Source organism: Aythya fuligula, chromosome 1 (genome assembly GCF_009819795.1).
Source record: "Aythya fuligula isolate bAytFul2 chromosome 1, bAytFul2.pri, whole genome shotgun sequence".
Lineage (NCBI taxonomy): Eukaryota > Metazoa > Chordata > Aves > Anseriformes > Anatidae > Aythya > Aythya fuligula.
Window position 1 is genome coordinate 21,312,719 of NC_045559.1, and position 19,204 is coordinate 21,331,922.

The 19,204-nt window shown below is 41.7% G+C and overlaps 1 protein-coding gene across 3 annotated transcripts in view; it reads left to right on the forward strand.

Moving 5' to 3' along the window:
* Positions 1–16,145, forward strand: part of TRABD (TraB domain containing) — a 29,085-nt gene extending 12,940 nt beyond the window's left edge. For 2 of the 3 annotated variants that reach the window (XM_032208002.1, XM_032208003.1), the window contains exons 4-10: positions 2,038–2,204; positions 3,104–3,244; positions 8,148–8,258; positions 9,187–9,326; positions 11,543–11,715; positions 13,204–13,315; positions 15,562–16,145. In XM_032208002.1, coding sequence (XP_032063893.1) covers positions 2,038–2,204; positions 3,104–3,244; positions 8,148–8,258; positions 9,187–9,326; positions 11,543–11,715; positions 13,204–13,315; positions 15,562–15,739 — 1,022 coding nt within the window. In that variant the 3' untranslated portion in view covers positions 15,740–16,145. Of the gene's footprint in view, positions 1–1,282; positions 1,900–2,037; positions 2,205–3,103; positions 3,245–8,147; positions 8,259–9,186; positions 9,327–11,542; positions 11,716–13,203; positions 13,316–15,561 lie in introns of those variants that run through there. The other variant, XM_032208004.1, reaches the window with a different exon arrangement.
* Positions 16,146–19,204: the final 3,059 nt, after the last annotated feature.

The window sequence follows — 19,204 nt, forward strand, 5'->3', positions numbered from 1 at the left end:
CTCAGGAGGAAAAAATAAAGGCTACTTAGGATTTGCTTTCTCTTTATTGATATAATGTTGTGACGTTAATATATACAGTCTTCCTTTCTGAACAATAGGAACATTCAGATTGTGTTTTCTGGCAAAAAAACAAGCAAAGAACCACCTTAGGGCAAATTAGCATGCAGCATTATTATAATGCTGAAGTTGCTGAATAATCCCTTGGGACTGCAGATTGGAGAAGAAAATCATGGGAGCGAACAGAGCCTTAAGTAAAGCTATGGGAAAGGCACTCAGACCTAAAGAAGCACATTAATTTATGTTGCTTTTTTTCCTCTATATATAGAGTTTGGTTTCATAAAAAACTGTAGCTGCTCCTGAGAATGTTTTCCTTGAATATATCCTCACTGATAACATCCGTTACTTCACTGTTGTAATGGTTTTTCTTCACATGAAACGTAATACAGTCTGGTTCTGAACATATGTATGAGGTGGAGGCTGGAAAAATCAACAGGAAAGGAAGTCCTTTAAGGGTTACTGAATATGTAGAAACCCCTTCCAGCTCAGGGAATCAACCATAAGTGCCTGGAGGCTAGGTATTTGGAGAAAGTATCATGCATGCTTCCCTGGTTCTTACTCTTCCACAGATACTCTTTTGACTGCTGTGGGAGACAAGCAATTTGATTAGGTAGATCTTGGTTGCTCTAAACAGCTGCTTTTATGACTGTGTGACTGGGAGTGCTACAAATGCAATGGCCTTACCCCTTCTCCTTCCTTTTACAGTCATGTCTTCCCCACCGCCTCCTTAGCATCACCATCTGCTTTGGCAGCAACATGGTCTTCGATCAGACCATACTGACTGCAACACACCATGTTCTTGGGTATTGACCAGGAAGTAGTAGGCTGCTAAAATGCTAACTGAAAGGACGTTGGAGGGTGGCTTTTGTTCTGTTTTGGTTTGGTTTTGACATAAAGTCCTGTGAGATAAGTATTTGGTGTGCTCATGTTGCCCCAGATCTGTCCTGCAGAGTGAAAAGAAAGAATATGTCACGGGAGGCTGTAATTTTCTCTGTCTTTCTCATCCCACCTGTAAACTGCTTGCTGACCTTTTTCTGCTGGGACTGTGATCCTATTCCTAGATTCTGCCCTTTCAAACCTCAGTTAACTTCTGCAGCAGCTTGCTGCAGAGTTGGTTGGAAACAAAACTCTATTTTCCTATTTGATACGTTTTTTTTTTTTTTGTTTTGTTTTTTAAGTTTCATTGAAACTTAAAGAAAACTCACACAAAGTTAACTGTATTTTCCACTGATGTAAAATTGAAGCTTCTCCGTCTCAGCTGATTGGGCTTTCTGGCATTTCATGAGCGACTGTGATGGAATCGATAGATCTTCCAGTTTTCTGCTGCAAGCTTTTTACAGATGGCCTGAATTCGTGTTGTACCATTTTGGTCTTAATCAGTTTGTTGTTGACACCAGAGAAGAACCACTGATTTCCTGACCCAAATGCCTGTTAAGGTTTAATTTCCAATTGTATGCTGATCCCTGGCTAAAGGCTAAGGCTAAGACTGGTACTGGAAGGTATCCTACATGCTCCATCCAGTACGTACAGGTGACTTTACCAACATATTTGTACCAGTATAAATATATTGCTGTTGTTTATACAGATAAAATTATGAAAGGGAACGTTTTTGTTCTAGAATTTAAGAAATGCTTTTTTTTCCCGACCTGGTGTATACCTTTTCTAAGTATTCTTTGCTTCTCTATCCACCTCACCTGCCACACAGCTTCTCTCTTTCCCTTACTGAACTGCGTGGACAACCTGTCCCAGTGTCCACAGGGTAGGAAACCTGGACTGAGACCCATGCTTGGAGGCAGCCTCTCCAGTGGTGGCACTCTCAATGATGTAGCCTCAGAATTGAATGTAAGATTACAGCGGTAAATCATGGCCTTTTAGCTCTGCTCTGCTGTTTAGTGGTGACATTTTTATTTTCGGTCTTTTTTACTTGCATTTCATAGTCATGTGCGCTTTTCTTTTTTTTTTTTTTCTTGCCCTTTCTAGCTGATGCAGAGGCATTTAAAATCCTTCTGGAGATGAAGATGAAGAAGAGGCAGAAAAAGCCTTCTTTACCAAGCACTGTGACTGAGCTCGACACCGAGGATGGTTCTAAAGTGTATGTGGTTGGAACAGCCCACTTCAGTGACAGCAGCAAAAAGGATGTAGTGAAGGTAGGTAGGAAGTGGGAGCCTTTTAGCAGCGTGGTGTTAATGCTGTTAACTTTATCATGAAGTATGTCACAAAGCAGAGCAAAGTCCAGCTCTCTGACTTGTTTTTTTTGCAAGCTCCAGGTTTTGTTTCTCAAAGTAGATGTTGAAGGGCTGACAGCACGGTGGGATGAACTAAAAGATACCTGTATCATCTCAGTACTTTTTTTAAGCAATGCTTTGCTCTCCAATCCCATTTTTTTCGTTTTGTCCTCTAAAGAATATAGAATAACACCAGCAGTGTGTCTGCATGTGATGGGAGTGTGCCAAGAGGATGCAAAGCCTAGAACAGAAAGGAGTTCTCAGCTTCTTTGTGCATGGGATGTATAATGAGTTGTCAAACCGTGCTGCCCAAAATGTGAGAATGGAGTCCAATGTACAAGTAGCTCTGAAGCACTAGTAAAAGTAGGAGCTATTTCATACTACACCTCATGCAACGTCTGCAGTTTAGACTGGCGTTATTCTCTGGGTGCCAGAAGGAGAGGAATCCTGTGCCAGAACCATCAACTCTGGCTCTTACAAAGCTTGTTCTAAATCAGACTGCAATTGGTCACAAACAAAAAGGACTTTTCTAACGTGAAAGAAAAAAGTTAGACATCTTGATCTATTTTTTCCCCAGAATATTTTTTTTCTCCCTATTCTTGTCCCAAAACATCCAGTAGCTAAATCAATTCACTTATTTTCTTCCTTTGTTTGTCTTAATAAATAGCTATTTGGTGGAGTCTTACCCTTTCATTGCTATTTAATTGAAAATAATTGTTGGAACGTGCTTTTAGGTCCTTTTTCCTCATGAAAATATCTATATTGGCTGCACTTCTTTTTAATCTTTCCTAAATTGGTGTAAATGAAATCATCTTTTTCAGACAATACAAGAAGTGCAGCCTGATGTGGTTGTGGTGGAGCTGTGCCAGTACAGAGTTTCCATGTTAAAGATGGACGAAAGGACATTGCTAAAAGAAGCCAAAGAAATAAATCTGGAAAAACTGCAGCAAGCTATAAAGCAGGTATGGGTCCCGCAGTGAGAATTAAAGGTTTGTGCTAAGAGTGATTTGTCAAATTGCAACTAAAAACACCTCCCACCAGCTGGGAGCCTAATGGTGTTCAGCAGGGTGAACCCAGAAGTTCACTTAGCACCTAGAGGGTACCATGACTGTGGCAAAGTTAAGAGTGGTGCTTTGTCTTTAGCTCAAATGTTGGGGGCTTAGGTTGCACCACAGGATCGTATGGCCAAGTGTTGACCTCAGGAGCACTCTTCTGTGTTTAACAGTTGTTCCGCTCCCAGGACACAAATTTAAGTATTTAATTGTAGAGTTCCACTGGTCCATTTAAATAGGGCTGTTACCCCTGCAATCTGCAACTGTATCACAAGGAGCACTTAATGTTGATACTGTCTGCAGGGACCTAGTTAGGTCCAAAATGGTTGCATTCCTCCACCTTAGTGTATTTCTCTTTTGTGTCTTTTTATTAATTCCACTCAATTTCTGAGCAGTTCCTCATTGCCTGTAGGTCTTGACAAAGACTTTTGGAAAAGCTGGGCAGCAAAGAGTAGATTATTATCCTTCAAACTGCAGCTGGTCTGGCAGTTTGGCGCTGTTTTGGATGTGGGAGTGCAAAACAAGTTTTGTCCTGTAGTTCTCGGTTTCACCTCGTTAGCTTGCATTTAAGTAATTTTAACACAAAGTTGATTTTAAAATGGTGATGGGATGTTTGGGTGCAATGGTAGTATCTGGGCAAGTCAAAAGTTTTTTCCAGTGCCCGTTTGAATGAACAAGTTCATAAATTATTTTTATTGATGTCATTGGGAAACTTTCAGGATTGCAGCTCTTGTGGGAATATAATTCCTCCATGTAGGAAGTGTGAGGAGTGGCTAGGGACAAGTGTGCTGTGTTTAATGTGTTTCTGTTTGTGTACATGCACGTAGTGTTTCAGTGCAGTCTCTGTGACTCACACAGTTAGGCAATAATGTGCATTTCCTGTTTTCTTTCCTTATGTTCCATCAAAGGCTAGAAGATTGCAAAACACTTGCATGTTGCAGGAATTATTGCATCCATCTGTTTATTTGGGGGAAAGTGGAGGGTTTTGATGCGTGTAACCAAAATAATGCATCTTCTCGACTACGCTGCTCTGATTGTTGTGGATATTCTGACCCAGTAAACAAGCATGGAAGCTTTTTTTTATCTTTAGGCAAAGCTAAATGCAGTTTGTGCTGTATTAAGTTGTTTTTTCCTCTGTTAAGAAGAAAAGGGCAACAGAAATAGAATAGCAGATTTTTTTTCTCTGTTGTAAATTCATGATGGCAGCTTTGTAAGTAGGAGTTTCTACCAGGACTGGAAGTGATCCTCTGTGCAGCCAGTAGGAACTGCAGGCTGTGTTGGCTCCAAAACCAGAGAATAACACAAGGATCCTTCCCCTATTGTCATAGCTCAATCTTAATGTCTTTCCTCACAAGGGATAGTGCAAATAGTAACAGGTTAACAAATAAAAACTTATCCAGACCCAGAAGTTACACCAGAAGTCAAAACTGCTTGTTACTCTCATCCTGGAATACCAAATCAGCAAAAGAATAGTGTCTTTTTAGAACTGCTTGTATAAACTTTAAGCAGTAAAATTACGTTTTATTAGTCATAATTAAAGTTTGAAAATGGGCAGAGTGTTAAGATGAAACTGTTGCAGGCCTGCTGTGGATCCCTGGTATTCACAGCTTATCCAACAAGTGCTGTGGGTTAAAAAGAGCCTCCCTCCAGCCCCACCTCCGATTTCAAAACCCTTCCTGGGGTTTGCAGAGAGCCACCTGTTTGCTTTCCATTAAAGCAACCTAGTGCAGACTGGGATCTGGCTGAGATGTGGATCACCTGAGCTGCAGAGTAACAGGTGGCTTAAATCGAACTGGTAAGGCTGGTTTTGTCATCCCTGCTCCCCAGCTTCATGTTTCCGCTTTCCTGTGTCCATAGCAGAGCTCCCAGGAGCACGTGGCAGCCTGAATAAGGCTTGCTGTTTAGCTGTATGTCCCTACGTGGCTGTCTGCTGGTCCTGGCACAAAGGAGGAGGTGGGAAACCGTATTCCCTGCTGCCACCAGCCCTCTTTCTCCTTTGTCAAACCTTTAGATCAACCTGACTTGTTTTTTTTTAACCTACTCCTTTAGGACAAGTTACCTCTGCAGGAATGTATCATAGTGATTTTTATTGTGCTTCTGGCCAGTGAAAAAACTCTTGCACAGCATAATGCATCCCTCTGTGCTTAGGTAACCTGCAGGATTAGCTGTTAAATAAAATATACTGGGAGTTGGTAGGTGAAGAGCATATTCATACAGACCCACGTGGGCTGCAGTAGCTTGTGCCTGAAGTCTAACCTCCAGTGGATTTGCAGCGGCAGGGAAACCAGTTCCAGTTTCCACATAGCCAGGCTGTGTTTGTACAGGGCTGCATCCGTGCCATTTAGTGTTGGTTTTCTTTCTTTTTTCGTAAAGAAGAAACCCCGAGGTCTAAAATACACGCTGCTTGTTCCTGCCTGCAGTTCTGCAGTCGGTGTTGGATCTGCAACTTGTCACAGAGTCAGGGCAGCTGCAAGCCCCGCTCATCAGGCTGTGCTCTCCATAACAGCGGGAGCGTGGCTGTGCTGAGCCCGAGGGAAGGTTTGTGTCCTCCAGGAGGCCTCTGACAGTTGCCAATAGCAGATGCCTGGAGAAAAGCATCAGAACCTGCAGTCCCACTTTGCCAGGGTATTCCAGTTCTCCCATCCTGCTCACTGTCCCCATTCTAGTCATGATGTCAGCTCTGCTCTTACCTTGCTCACTCATCTGTTCCCAAACCTCAGGAGCGTGCAGTGTTTGATCTCTTCCCCTACGCTTGGTATTTCTTTTGCACTTTACTAGTTCACATATTTTGTCTTCAAGGCACAAGTCCAGCTACGATGGTACAGTAGCACGTTTCTATTTTGTTCCTTTCCTGATAATCCCCCTCATTTTTCTTGCTTTCTGACTGTGGAATGTCAGGCTGATAAAATTGGTATTTCGTTCTCTGCCCTGTGTGCTAACAGCTCGGCATTCCTCTGCCTGAGCAGCCGTTTCCTTCCATGTGTGCACTGCTTTGTGGCTGTCACAGCTAACCTGTGAGCTGTGGGTGCCAGCCACGCAGGATTTATTGTTCTCCTGCAGTCATCTTCTCTTTATCAGGCGTGGAATAACCTGGTATTGCTAATAACCTCTCGGTGTTTTGCTCCCGGTGTTGTTCCTGCATTTTGCTCTTTATCCCCCACGCTTTCTGGCCGGTTGGTGCTGGTTGCTGCTCCGTGCTGCTGCCTGTCACCTCTTATCTCAGTGATGCTGAGCGAATGTGGCAGGCACTGGGTCTTGTGGAGGTTAAGAGCAAGAACGGCTCAGACACACTTCAGAGATGCAGCCCTTTGTTAGCCATCGCTGGGTAAAATGCAGACTTCAAAAATCTGATCCTGAAGGGTGTGAGAGCCCACAAATGACCTCAGGCTGCATTTTCTTCGTTTTCTTTGAGTTGTTTTTTCCTGAACTTCTGGAAACCCTTCTCTCCCAGACTCTTCTCAGTCTCGAGGATGCTGAAGACCTTTATTTTCCCTGCTCTCTTTCTTCTTGTCCCTCCCCAGGAGCCCAGTGCCCTGCCCTTCTGCTTAGCTTACTTGTTTGGTGGGGAAGCGGCTGCACAACTGGCTTTGAAAACAGCTGCTCTCTCCTGCCAGTTCTGGTCCTTGGTGACTCCTGAATCTGCTTATCTGCAGGAGCTGCCTACGACTCGGGGAGAGGTTGCACAAGCATCAAAGCTCGCGCTGGGTGGGTTGTTAGAGCATGTCCGTGGCAGCAGGGAGGGGAGACCAGGACCTTCCCCTGGTAACTTCAGGCAGTCTTGTTCACTCAAGCTGTCCTATGTAACCTCAGCTTTAGTCACATGAAGCTGCTGGTAGAGCAGAAAATTAAACTATAGCAAGGCAGGGGGATGCGCACCTTTTAGTAGCGGTACGGGCTGGTGCCAAATTGCAGGAGATGTGTAACAGGGGATGGGGTGCTCTTGGAGACAGGTAACACTCAGCCACTTGGTCTTTGTTGTAAGAACAACTGGTGCAGGACAGCTCTGAGTGGATTTCCAGGGGTGTTTTCGTCCCTGTTTGAAAGGCTAGGAAAGGAAAATTTTGCTTAAATGTATGTAGGAGATCAGGTCCTTGTCTTCAATAAAGAACTCTGGATTTTAAGTCTCTATAATGGACTCTTTGTGCAAGGAGGAGCCTCCAGTGTGCTTGTGGGAGTGCATCAGACCCAGCACTGAGGTTTTCCTTCTAAAATTTCGTGTGCTGAAGTCATGCACATCAAATTCTTGCACAACCCTGAATTTTCTGTGTTCCTACAGCTGTTAACCTAACTAGTGTTCAGCCCAGTGCTTCACTGGGATTGTGGAAGTGTTTATGATTAGACCACTATTTCCCTCTCAGTTATCTCTCTAATGCGACTGCATTCATTGTGTGTTCAATGGAATGTGCTTTGCTTTTTTTTTTTTCTTGTAACCAGATCAAGAAAAAATAAATGTAGTGTATGAGCTGTTCTGCCATTCAGACACTTTCTTCTATCAGGTAGAATGAATGTAAACTGAAGAATCTGGCTGCTCTCCTGTCCTTTCCCATCCTTTTTTTAGTTAATTGAAAGGGAGGATAGTCTGGCTGCACACTGGAGTGAAAAGCCACTTCACAACTGATAGAAGCTGAAACAAAAGAGTGGTATTGATCAGTGAATTCGTTCCAAAAAGTAGCGTCAGTGTCTATTCTTCACTAAGATATTTAATGTTTTCATGACTGAACAGTACATTATTCTAAGAAATCCACACAGTATGTTGGTATTTCTTTTTAACGTTTTTCTCCTTTTTTTTTTTTTTTTTTTTTTTTTTTGCCAGAATGGAGTCATGTCTGGATTGATGCAAATGCTGCTTCTGAAAGTGTCTGCTCACATCACAGAACAGCTGGGAATGGCCCCAGGAGGAGAATTCAGGGAGGCTTTCAAAGAGGTGTGAAATTGAAATGGTTTTTCCGAGGTCAAATTCCTGGCCTTTTGCTCTCAGAGTCAGTAAATAAAGGCATTTTCAATGACTAGAAAGGAGCAACTCTGGCTGTACTTTTGCTGAAGTCTGTGAAGTGGTAAAAACCATCTTCAGCTTCAAAGTATACTCAAAGGTACAGAGGTTCACAGCCCTAACTGACATGAAAACAACTCCAAAAAGACTAAATGATAAGTGATGATTCTGATGGTATTTGTTTCAGTTTATTTTGTTTCTCTTGGATAACTATTTTTGAATTTGGGATATGGATGCTGGTCATACCATTTGTGGTGTCAGGATTTTAGTAAATGAAAACTTACTCTAATTCATCCAGAAAGATTTATTGCTCTATCCTCTTCAGAAGTGTGTATGAGGTTTTTAAACAGGTATGCTTAGTAAAGATTTTCCAAGAAGTTCTCTGCTGTGCTAAAATTTGTCAGCCTCAGCTACAGCAAAGGCTCACCTGGCGTTGCCATCTGGTACCCAGCACCAGTTTTTGTTTCATAAGCTCCTTCTTGAATGTATCGTATCGTGACAAAGTAATAGGATTTGATGGGATCACAAACCTAGTTAAAAGCAAAACATCCAAAATCATTTTACCTTGGATTTCATTCAGACCTGAAAAGGTATTGAGCCCCATCATATGAAGAGGGCAATTACAGCTTAACATTTTTTTTCCTGTAACACCTACTGCATCTTTTAGCTGATGTATTCCTTTATGAAGGAGCATATTGGAAAGTTTATTTACTGAAAAGCCAAAATATTTCTTGATGTTTAAGTATGACACTACTTGTTCTTTTTTTTAAGCTAAATCACATAATAACATGAACATTATCTTAGTACCAATGTACCATGCCTTTAGTACAGCTTGAGTACTAATTTATATCTTCTCTTCCAGGCTAGTAAAGTCCCTTTCTGTAAATTTCACCTTGGAGACAGACCCATCCCTGTTACGTTTAAGAGAGCAATTGCTGCACTTTCTTTCTGGCAGAAAGTCAAGCTTGCTTGGGGCCTTTGCTTCTTATCTGACCCAATCAGGTATGAATAAACATCCCGTGTGTTTATCAGAGAATTGGTCAGCTCTGCAGTGTGACTTGGTAGGAGCTCAAAGGTCTTGGTACGCAACCTGATGTGGGAAAACCTTAAATTAGATAAATATACGAATATACGTAGATAAATATACGAACTACACATCAGTAATCCAGGTTATTTAAAGAAAGCTGGCTTTCTGATCCTGTTACCTCTTTGTTTAGTGGTGTTTGGATACGTTATGTCCAGGTTGTGGATCATACTGAAGTAAAGATTCAGTGCTGTGTATAATTGAATAATAACTAAAAATATTTTTCAAATATATTTTTTAATGCAGAAATTAAAGTTTTTCCCAGTACTACCGTGTGGGTATTGTAAATCTGGATGTTCGCTTCAACTGCCTTAGGTTTTCCAGAGGGCTTGGGCCTGTTGTGCTAAGTCACATCTGGATCAGGGCAGCTCAAGAACTGAGTCAACATCATCTGCTATCTGAGCAGAGCTGGGGAACAAGAGAAAACCCTTTAAGTTTGTGGGCAATGTGTCTGACTCTAAATGAACATGACCTTTATAAAGGGACACTGTTAGGAACTCTTGCCTTAGGGTAATGCTTCTCAGATGGCTCTTCTCTTGCTTTGTTTGGTTTCCTCTGCCCTTTCAAGAAACCACTGTGCCAAGTTTGCTTCCTCTTTGCTTCTGGACGCAAGTAGGTGTGAGATAACTTGCTTGAGCTGGGTGAGAACACGCACAGCTGTCCTCCTAAATTCCATCTGCTCCTACCAGACTTGCAGTGGTGGGAGGCTTGCCAGAAATGGGTTCCCAGTGCACGTGGTCCCTGGATCTCCGTGCCTGTGACTGGAGCTCCACGCAGCTCATGAAGTAATCTATGTCAGTTTTTTTCAGCCACGTGAAATTGGGCCAGGGCTCAAACTGTAGTAAGGACAATCGAGTCTTCTGTTTCCCAGCCTTAGCGTTTACTTAATTGTTGTTTCCTGTAAATACTTGTTACGTTCATCTGTAAAAGTTTGGCCTACTTCCAATCCATTAACTACAATTAGTTTTGTTAACTAATAGACTAATACCAACATGCAGCTATTTGCGTGCTTCTGGGGGGTGTTGGAGGATGTATTTCTCAGCAAATTCTCACATTTTTCATTCATCCCAAGATAATTTCAGTTTTCAGCTGAAAAAATAGGATAATTGTGCTTAACTATACCTTTAACATAACACCCCAATTGTTACCGTACAACTGGTGGATTTGCAGCATCGATGATTTTAAAAGTAACGTGGGTAGGAGTTGAGAAGGGGAGGTGGTTATAATTAGGAAGCTGCTGGGGGTGGTTGCGTAGATAAGCTCACTCAGCCATCAACATGAGATTCTGCTGAAAATGGAGTACTTGAAAATCCGATTTGTGTCAGTCTGTTTCTGTGGTCTGTTGAAAGTTAGCAAGGCTTTCTTCAGTTGTCTCTGCCATTTGTGGTACCTTCTGATCTCAAGTGTATTAAAAAGAAGTTTCTTGACATCATTCTTGAATAGAGAGTGATGCAAAACCAGATGATCCTGGTGCCACAAACCATGACTGGACCTCAGCTGTGGCTGCAAACAGAAGGTTAACAGCACCTATGTAAAATAATAACAATAATAACACAAAAGCTCATTAAATTCACTCCTGCAGTTCTTATTTCCTGCCCGTTTCTATTCTTCCGTTCAGGGAATTGATTGATAGCTTTTACTTCCCTGCTGAAGGCTGTGACTGACAGAAGGGCTGCAGAACTCCTTCCATCCCTGCAGACTGTGCCTGACAGCGTGTGGTTTTGTTCCTTAAATAGAGCCTCTGTGCGTTCAGCGATCAGATCTGCTTCCTCAGGAGTGCTGCGTTGCCTTTTTTTAAGCTTATGAATATACAGTGGAAGTGGGGCACCGGGATAACTCTGTGCTTTGAAGCCCTGGTGCTTTTGCTCAGTTGAGCAGTCAGTTTTTTAAACTGGGAAGGGTGAATACTCGGTTGAAGTGCCTGAAGGCAGGTGACCTCCCTTCTTTCCTGTGCCCTCGCTGCAGAGGCATTGATCAGTCTCCAGCTTTGCAGGCCTGTGCGGACTGCTTTGCTCTGGGAGAGGACAACTGTCCAGCGTGGGCTTATGTGGATGTGTGCAACACTTCATTTATTGGTGTGTGTTGGGCTTTGGAAGTGTGACATCGATACTGAGAAAAATTACCTCTCTTTCAGTAAAGATGATGTGGAGAAATGCAAGCAGAAGGATTTGCTGGAGCAGATGATGGCAGAAATGATTGGAGAATTCCCTGATCTTCATCGAACGATTGTCTCTGAACGGGATATTTACTTGACCTACATGCTGAAGCAAGCAGCAAAGCAGATAGAACTACCTCGAGCTTCAGAAAGTAATTGTTTTAAAGCAGATAACATAACCAGCAATGTGGTTTTTGTGTGCTATTACAAATTTCAGTTGTTCTTGGGAAATCTGTGATGTTCTGTGGGTTTATCCGAGACAGATGCTGCATGTCACAGAAGCTGACACTGCTCGAAAAGTTAAAAGGCGTATTACTCCTGCTGCAACCTCCTATAGAAGCAAAGAAATTCCACGGAGCAATAGGCTCTAAATGATGGTTCTTTTCTCATTATGGTATTGAAAAGTGGAAAACACTGATTAGCCTGACAACTTCTTCAAAAGGCAGGCGTCTGGTATTGCAGCACAGCATGGGACAGACAAGGCATGTGTTCCCTGTCTCGCTGTCTCACCAAATTCACTGTCACCAATAGCTGCTCAGGCACAGATTTCCTGCTAAACTAATTATCTCTAATTTCAGCATTCATCATGCTTTGCTTATGATAAATTGGGCTCCTAGGAGCTCCTGAGTCTATGACAAATACAGACTCTGCATGTTTCAGCGAGTTGTAAGCATAAGAAATAATTCTATTTCTCTAGCCTTTGGAAGTAATTTGCTGCCATGTGTGATCTGCATCTCCTTTATTCATGTATACGTGCCTGTCTTTATATATTTGTGTGTGTGTATATATGCATACTCAAGTAGTTACTGATTTTAATCACTTCAGTGCAGACCTCTGGCACAGTCTTGTGATTGCAAAATCACAAAAAAGCGAGGGGATTGAATTTGTGTTCTTGCACCTCCCTTGTCTAGCATTACTTCAGTGCTGCCTTAATGAGATTTCCCCAAACACTAATATCACTGGTAGTGCAGGTGGCGTGGCTGAAGTGGGCATGGATGCCTTCAGTCACTCGATCTAAGGAGCAGACTGAAAAATTTGTTTAGTTGCTGGTCCTTGGTGGGTCATGAGCCACAAAAATTGTATAGCAATTTACCTGCCTCTTTAATTTTGTTACATTTGCCTTAAGATCAAAGTCTCTGGATCACTGGTTCAGTGAATGTCTGTGAAACCGAAGGGGTTTTATATGCAGTAAAAGGATTTGAAATAAAAGGTGGGGCCACAAAAGACAATAGCGTAAGTGTATCATCTGATTGATAAGTCCTCTGTCTCAGTCTCTTAGTAAATGAGGCAGTGCCAGAGGTGGTTTTGTTAAGATGTGCGTTATTTAGAAGCTTTTCTGTTAATTATTTTCACTGTGACATGGTGCCAATTTTTCCACTGGGAGAGGAACCAACCTCAAAACTTTCAGAAAGAACACTTCAACTTCACTGGCTGTTGTGAAATCTTGTTGGTAGCAGAAGTGAGAGCGAGCACTGGCCTGTGTTGAAGTGGTCTAATGGTGGCTGGCTGCTAAGATGTAGGACGAGGAGCCCCTGCTGCTTAAAAAATGCTGTTCTGTAATCTTGCTTATTAACTGTTTGTTTATAGCTAGAAACCAGTCCTTTTACTGATGCATTCCATTGTCTCTGTTTCTTTCCTAGCTGAACCTAGAAGATACATCCCTGCTGTTGTAGTTGGTGTGGTTGGGATGGGTCACGTACCTGGAATTGAAAAGAACTGGAACTCTGACTTGAACATCCAGGAAATAATGAGGTATGTCGTCCTTTCCTGTGTCCTGACACAACAGCGTCTCTTGCTGAAAGTCTGCAGTGAGTGGTTTTGGGGTTTTCTTGGTTGTTGTGGCTTAAAAAAATGTCTCTGCTGTACTCCCTGCCCTGTCAGCTCACTGACAGGCTGTGCAGATTGTGCGTGCAGCAAAGGAAAAGAAACTGTCAAAGAAAAAAAGAATGTAATTGGTTGGCTATTGAGGGAAATAAGATGAGAAAATGCCCTTGTTTAGGAAGAAAACCTATTGATCCACGTGTAAGGCTTTTCAAATGAGGCTTCAGATGAGACTTGTAGAAGGTGACAAAACGAGGCTTCCAGTCTAGCTTAGATAAATACAAACTGTGAGATTCAAAGCTTTTGTTGCGCCAGGCACTGTGGGTTCTGGCAAGATTATTGCTGTTGCTTATCACCTGCTTTTTGACTGGATATCAAGGAATAGTAAGTTTTAATGAATATGCTCAACACGGGCTGATCTAAGCCACGTGCCTGCAGAACTCACTCCAATGTAGCTGTTAAAATAGATCTGTGTGCTCTATAAAATAAAGAGCTAAAGAACCAAAATGTTCAGACTGTATCCTACAAAGCCACGAAGGTCAGCACGTCAGAAATGTAGGAGGGGTTATAGTACGATCTGGTAATACCGGTCTGCAGTGGTTTGGGATAGCAGAGCCTTTCAAATATTAGTGCTTTATCTTATCACAGCCATTTGCTGTGTTTATGTAAGCACCTCAGTGTTCCTGTTTCATCAGAGGCTCTGAAATACAATAGCATGCCCTGGCTAAATGGAGTACCTGGGCATCTAAAATAAGCTTTAGAGAGTAAAATCCAGGTACTTGGGGTATCTGGATCCACAAATGGAAAGAGTGCAGGAGCCTTGCCAAAGTCTTTCCTGAGGCTAAGCCGAGCCTGGGCCCACAAACTAGACATCCATATCCCTCTGCACCTTCTCAAATAACCTGTAAAATTAACTTGCAAGAATACATGTAACTATGTGGTTAACGTTGGTTGTATTGCTGACACTTCAGAACTGAACAGCCCCAAATCTGACCGCGTCTAAATGTTTACCTACAGGATCTGTTTCATCAAAGCTCATGCTCTTTGACTTGACTGACTTTACCATGCTAAGGCATAACTAAGTGGAAGAACTACCAGTATCTTCCCCAAGACTTGAATATTGCTTTAGTTTGACTTTCTAAAATAATAAAAAGCAAATTATGCAGAGAAGATTACTATATTAGGATTTGTTTCTCATTAAACACTTTTTCCTTTTATGCTGTTTCAGTGCAGCAGCAGAGCATTTATGTTTTTTGTCAGTGATTTTCATCTGCCTAAGGAGAGAAGTTTTAAAGACTTATTTTTTTACAGTCTGTGTTATGTGTTACAAAATGGTCTTGGGAATCATCTGAATCAAAACATACACGTTTCCCGGACTTCCAGTTTTTGGATTCTGTCACTGAACCTGACTCTGAGCAGATCTTACTATTCACTTTAGGCTCTGAATTGATCTTTAGATTGCACTGAGGGACTGGAAATGGCAAAGAGTAGATACAAAAGCATGTACAAAGGCACAAAGGGATGCCTTTACTCTATCCTTTGTTCAATGTGTATGTTTTTGAAGCTCTTCCTGTATATTCCCTCAACATGCAAAATCTTACCACTAATAACTTTGCCCTAATTTAAGCAAATGGATCTAAACTCGGTTCCCTTGCATCCTAATGTCAGCACATCAGACAGGATTGGACTGTGCCCATAATGTTTTTGTACTACTATAACTGACTGCTTCTAAATACGTTAGGAACATTTTCTTAACATAAATAGGTGAGAACTCCCTTGAAATGTCATGCAGAGAACTGTCACTGAGGGGATTATGCGGGTTGCAATGTTTGCCTGCTATAGGTGTGGGGTGAGCTGAGGTACCGTGGAGCCTGTTAGTGTAGGTACAGGGTCCTGTGCACGTGGCTGCGTTTTCAAGCCAGCTCTTTTGGAGGTAATATTAGCTTATATTAACATAACTGGGAATAGCTTTGTTTTTTATTATTATTTCTGTTATTATTATTTAATTTGGATGTAGCCCTTGAACAAGAAAGGGCATATTGCTCATTCATGACACGTCTGATCCCCCAGTCTCCTGCACTAAGAGGGAGGGGAGAAACAATTCTTGGTTTGGTTGGGAAATGCCCGTTCTTCCCAGCTGTGCAGGCGTTAACATTGTTTTGCATCTTCTGCTGCAGCGTGCCTCCTCCATCAGCTTCGAGTAAGATTTTCAAACTTGTCGTAAAAGCAACAGTTTTTGGACTGATGGGATATGGCTGCTACCGGATAGGTCAAAGGACAGTTCAGTTCATTCTCTCGATGCCAGCAGCACAGAGCTATCTCCAGAAGCTGACAGAAATACGGTCTCAGCATTGAACGCCTCGTGGAGGCACAATGTGAAGAAGGTGGCTGACAAGAGCGATGGAGGCAACAGATGGGAACCAGACTGAACGAAGAGGGAAATAAGGATTCTAGCCCAGAGGTGCTTGCTGAGCAAAGCTGAATTGCTGTATAGTAAAAGATTTGATACTGATGTTACACCAGCTATGATCTAATGAGTAAGCTTGATTCCTGGTGTGTTGCATGAAACCACGTGATTCCAGATTGAGGCAAATGAAATAGGTACACGAGTATATATATTATATATATATATAATTACTATATATATAATATATAGTAATGATGTAGTACAGACAGCTTAAAGAGTGTATGTTCATGACTTTTTTTTCCCCGGAGGAACAGAACAACACAAAGTAACCAAATTGGCTGTGTCTGCTCTGAAATTCAGGGACACTTGAATGATTCTTCGGTTTTTCTCTTTTTTTTTGTTTTTTTCCCGTGGGTATAATAATACTCAGTGGTCATTTCTGGTGCCAGACACTTTTAAACATAACTTAGGATGACGTCTTCTCAATGTGTTTTATACTTAAAAACATTTAGGCTTTTTTTAAACTTAAGAGCTTTCCAAAAATGTCAGAATTTTACAGGCTGTCATACGTACACTGCTCCAATTTTTACAAGCCTTACTGAAGAACAGAAATGTTGCCTTTCGATTGCATCCCTCATTCCCGCCACCAGTTGAATCGTCTCTCTCCTGCGTAGAGAAGGTACAGCCACACCATCAGAATGCAATGTGGTTTGTCAGATGTTTACAGGACACTCTGTTCCTTTAGATTAGGTTATTTAAATTGTATTATTTAGCCAAATCCTGCTGGATTCAGTGTTGTAAATTTAAGAGGCTAGAACTACTGTACAAGTTACTTTTGTTTCTCGGACCTTCCATTACCGGGACAAGAAGTCTGGAATTGACAGTACCTGCCCCTCACTTTTGATACATGAAAATATTTTATTTATCGATGTGATTTCTCAGTGGATGAATATTTTAATCTATTTAATAGAAAAGCAATGTTCAACTTAGCTTTTTCAAACTAGCTGTAGCATTTTATTTGGGTTACTTGCTATTTATACATAGAATTATGGGTACTTCAAACTGCTGTGATGTTTATAAATTTTCCAGAACAGCCATCTGTCATCCATCTATTTCTTTGTCTTTTTTGAATCCTAGGCTCATACTTAATAGGAGGTTTTGGTACCCTTTATAGAGGATTGTCGATGATTGTAAAGTGCCCTCTGCAATCAGCTAGTCCCAGTTCAGCAGTGCGAATAGTTTTAATCGTCATATCAAAGTTTTAACCTGGTGTATTTGAACGGAAGAAGCCCATTTGCTCCTCAGGCTCACATACAGTTGCTCGTTGATTGAAGTGGGGTTTTTAATCTATATTCATTTCTTTTGGGATTGGAAAATGAGAACCGGTGTTTGAGGCAAGAGGAGGAAAAGGTGATCGTGTGCTTTGTATTTCTTTGCTGGTTTGATGAAATCAATGAACGGTTTTTAGTAGGGTGAATTTCCAGAGCCTTGTGTCAGAAATCATCCTAAACAGTCTGTTGTTTGCTGGAAGTATGTACATGTATCTTCCACGCAGTGTTGTCGTTTTCAGGCTTTTTAAATGAAATTAAGGGTCTGATGCCCCTCTCCGTGATGGCTGGGAGCTGGTCTGTCCATGCAACCTGATGCTTTTCTGCCTTGCACTTGGCAAATTTTACGAGTCTCTGTGCAGCAAATCATTTAAGCGCATGTTTGTCTTTAAACCTGTTAAATCTAACCCAATCCTGCAGAGCTCTTAAGACAATGCAAGGTGCTTTTCTGGATCTGGGCCCTTAGTGGTGTGCAGGGAACACACCTCAGCAAACAAGGACAGCAGCAATTCACACTGCTTCAGCACAGGAGTGTAAATGGTAACACGCTCTTGGAGTGGAGTCAGGTCCTTTTTGTTTTCCATCTGTCAGTGCTTCAGAAACCACCAGCTTTCTCTAGCAAGATGCAAAGTAGCGTTTATAAACAATTTCTAGAAGACAAGAGTGACTGCCTGACTTTTGATTCCTGATTTTTGTAAAGGTTTAATGTATTGTTTACAATTAAGCGGTCCTATTTGAAGAACTCTATTACGCTTTATGTACGTTTTTAAGAGATGAAAGCAAAAGCTTAAGCTCATTCTTCTCCTGGCTTTACTGAAATACCAAAAGGTGGTTGATGTTTTGTGGTTGTTTTTTCTTTTTTTTTTTTTTTTTTTTTTTTTGAGATCTCTTAAACTGGTGTAGAGATCAAGATATTGATATCTCGCTTTAAGATACCTACAGATTTTTAAGGTATCTGCAGATATTTTAAAAGCTCTGTAGATCTTTGATATCTGTGCTCAGGTAATTTTACACAAAAGAAAACAAATCTACGGTAAACTTTAGATATGAGCCTTAAACTTGGGTGGGACTAATGCTAAATGATTGTCATGGAGCATTCTTGCAGGCTTAATGCGTTACGTTTTTTAGCCAGAAGTGTAAGTTATCCGTTTGTTATTCAGTCCTTTTCTGCAGTTAATATCTCAAGTCCGTTTCTTTCTTTTTTTTTTTTTTTTTTCTCAAAGCATATCAGCATATTCTTAAAGGAGGCTGTTTTGTGGACAGAATTTGTGATTTCTTCCCACTATCGCGAACTGGCAGACCATATGCCTGCCCTGTTTACTCAGTGGCACTTGAAAGCCTGATGAATTTGCAGAACCACTGGTCCTGCGAATCCATACACGAATGCTTGGCGTTGTATATTCAATGTGTTATGCTGTCTATGTAACAATCAGTGTTTTAGGTCCATTCTTTTCTGTTCTAGTCAGTCCTTTCAGTGTTAAGAGCATCCTGTAAAACTTAAATACATGTTGAACTGTCCCAGCCCCACCTCAACCTTACGAAGCCATATTGTATTTTTTTTGGTGACATGTACACCTGCTCACGCATTTGTACATGCAATGTAAATCTGAAGTATTTTTAACAATGTGTGCCTTTACTCTAAAGTGATTTAAAGTAAACAGCAGTATGTTCTATGATATAAAAAATAAAATATTTTAACCACCGTTTCTCTTGAAGGCATTTGTTTTCCATATTTCCACTCCTGGTGCTCGCGGTGCTGCCCTCTGCATGGCGATCAAAGAGTCTTCAAGCGGAGGAGGTGTGGGGTTGGGAGCAGAGCTTCCAAACGGAGCCAGGTAGCTTTGAAGGGGTGGGGAGCTGCTGATGAGAAGACCCTGTGCTCATACTGGAAGCATGCATCTAGTAGGCAGCACTCTGTGCGTACAAGGCACTGGCTCATTAGTCGCTGCTTGCACACTTTTCGGTCAGCGGCCGGACTTGTTGCCAGTACCCAAGTGTGAAGCAAGGTTTGCGGGTGCAGTTCTGTGGCCCTTGACCTGGCAAAAGCTTCCAGCACTTGCACTTTGAGCTGCGGCTGTGAAAAAA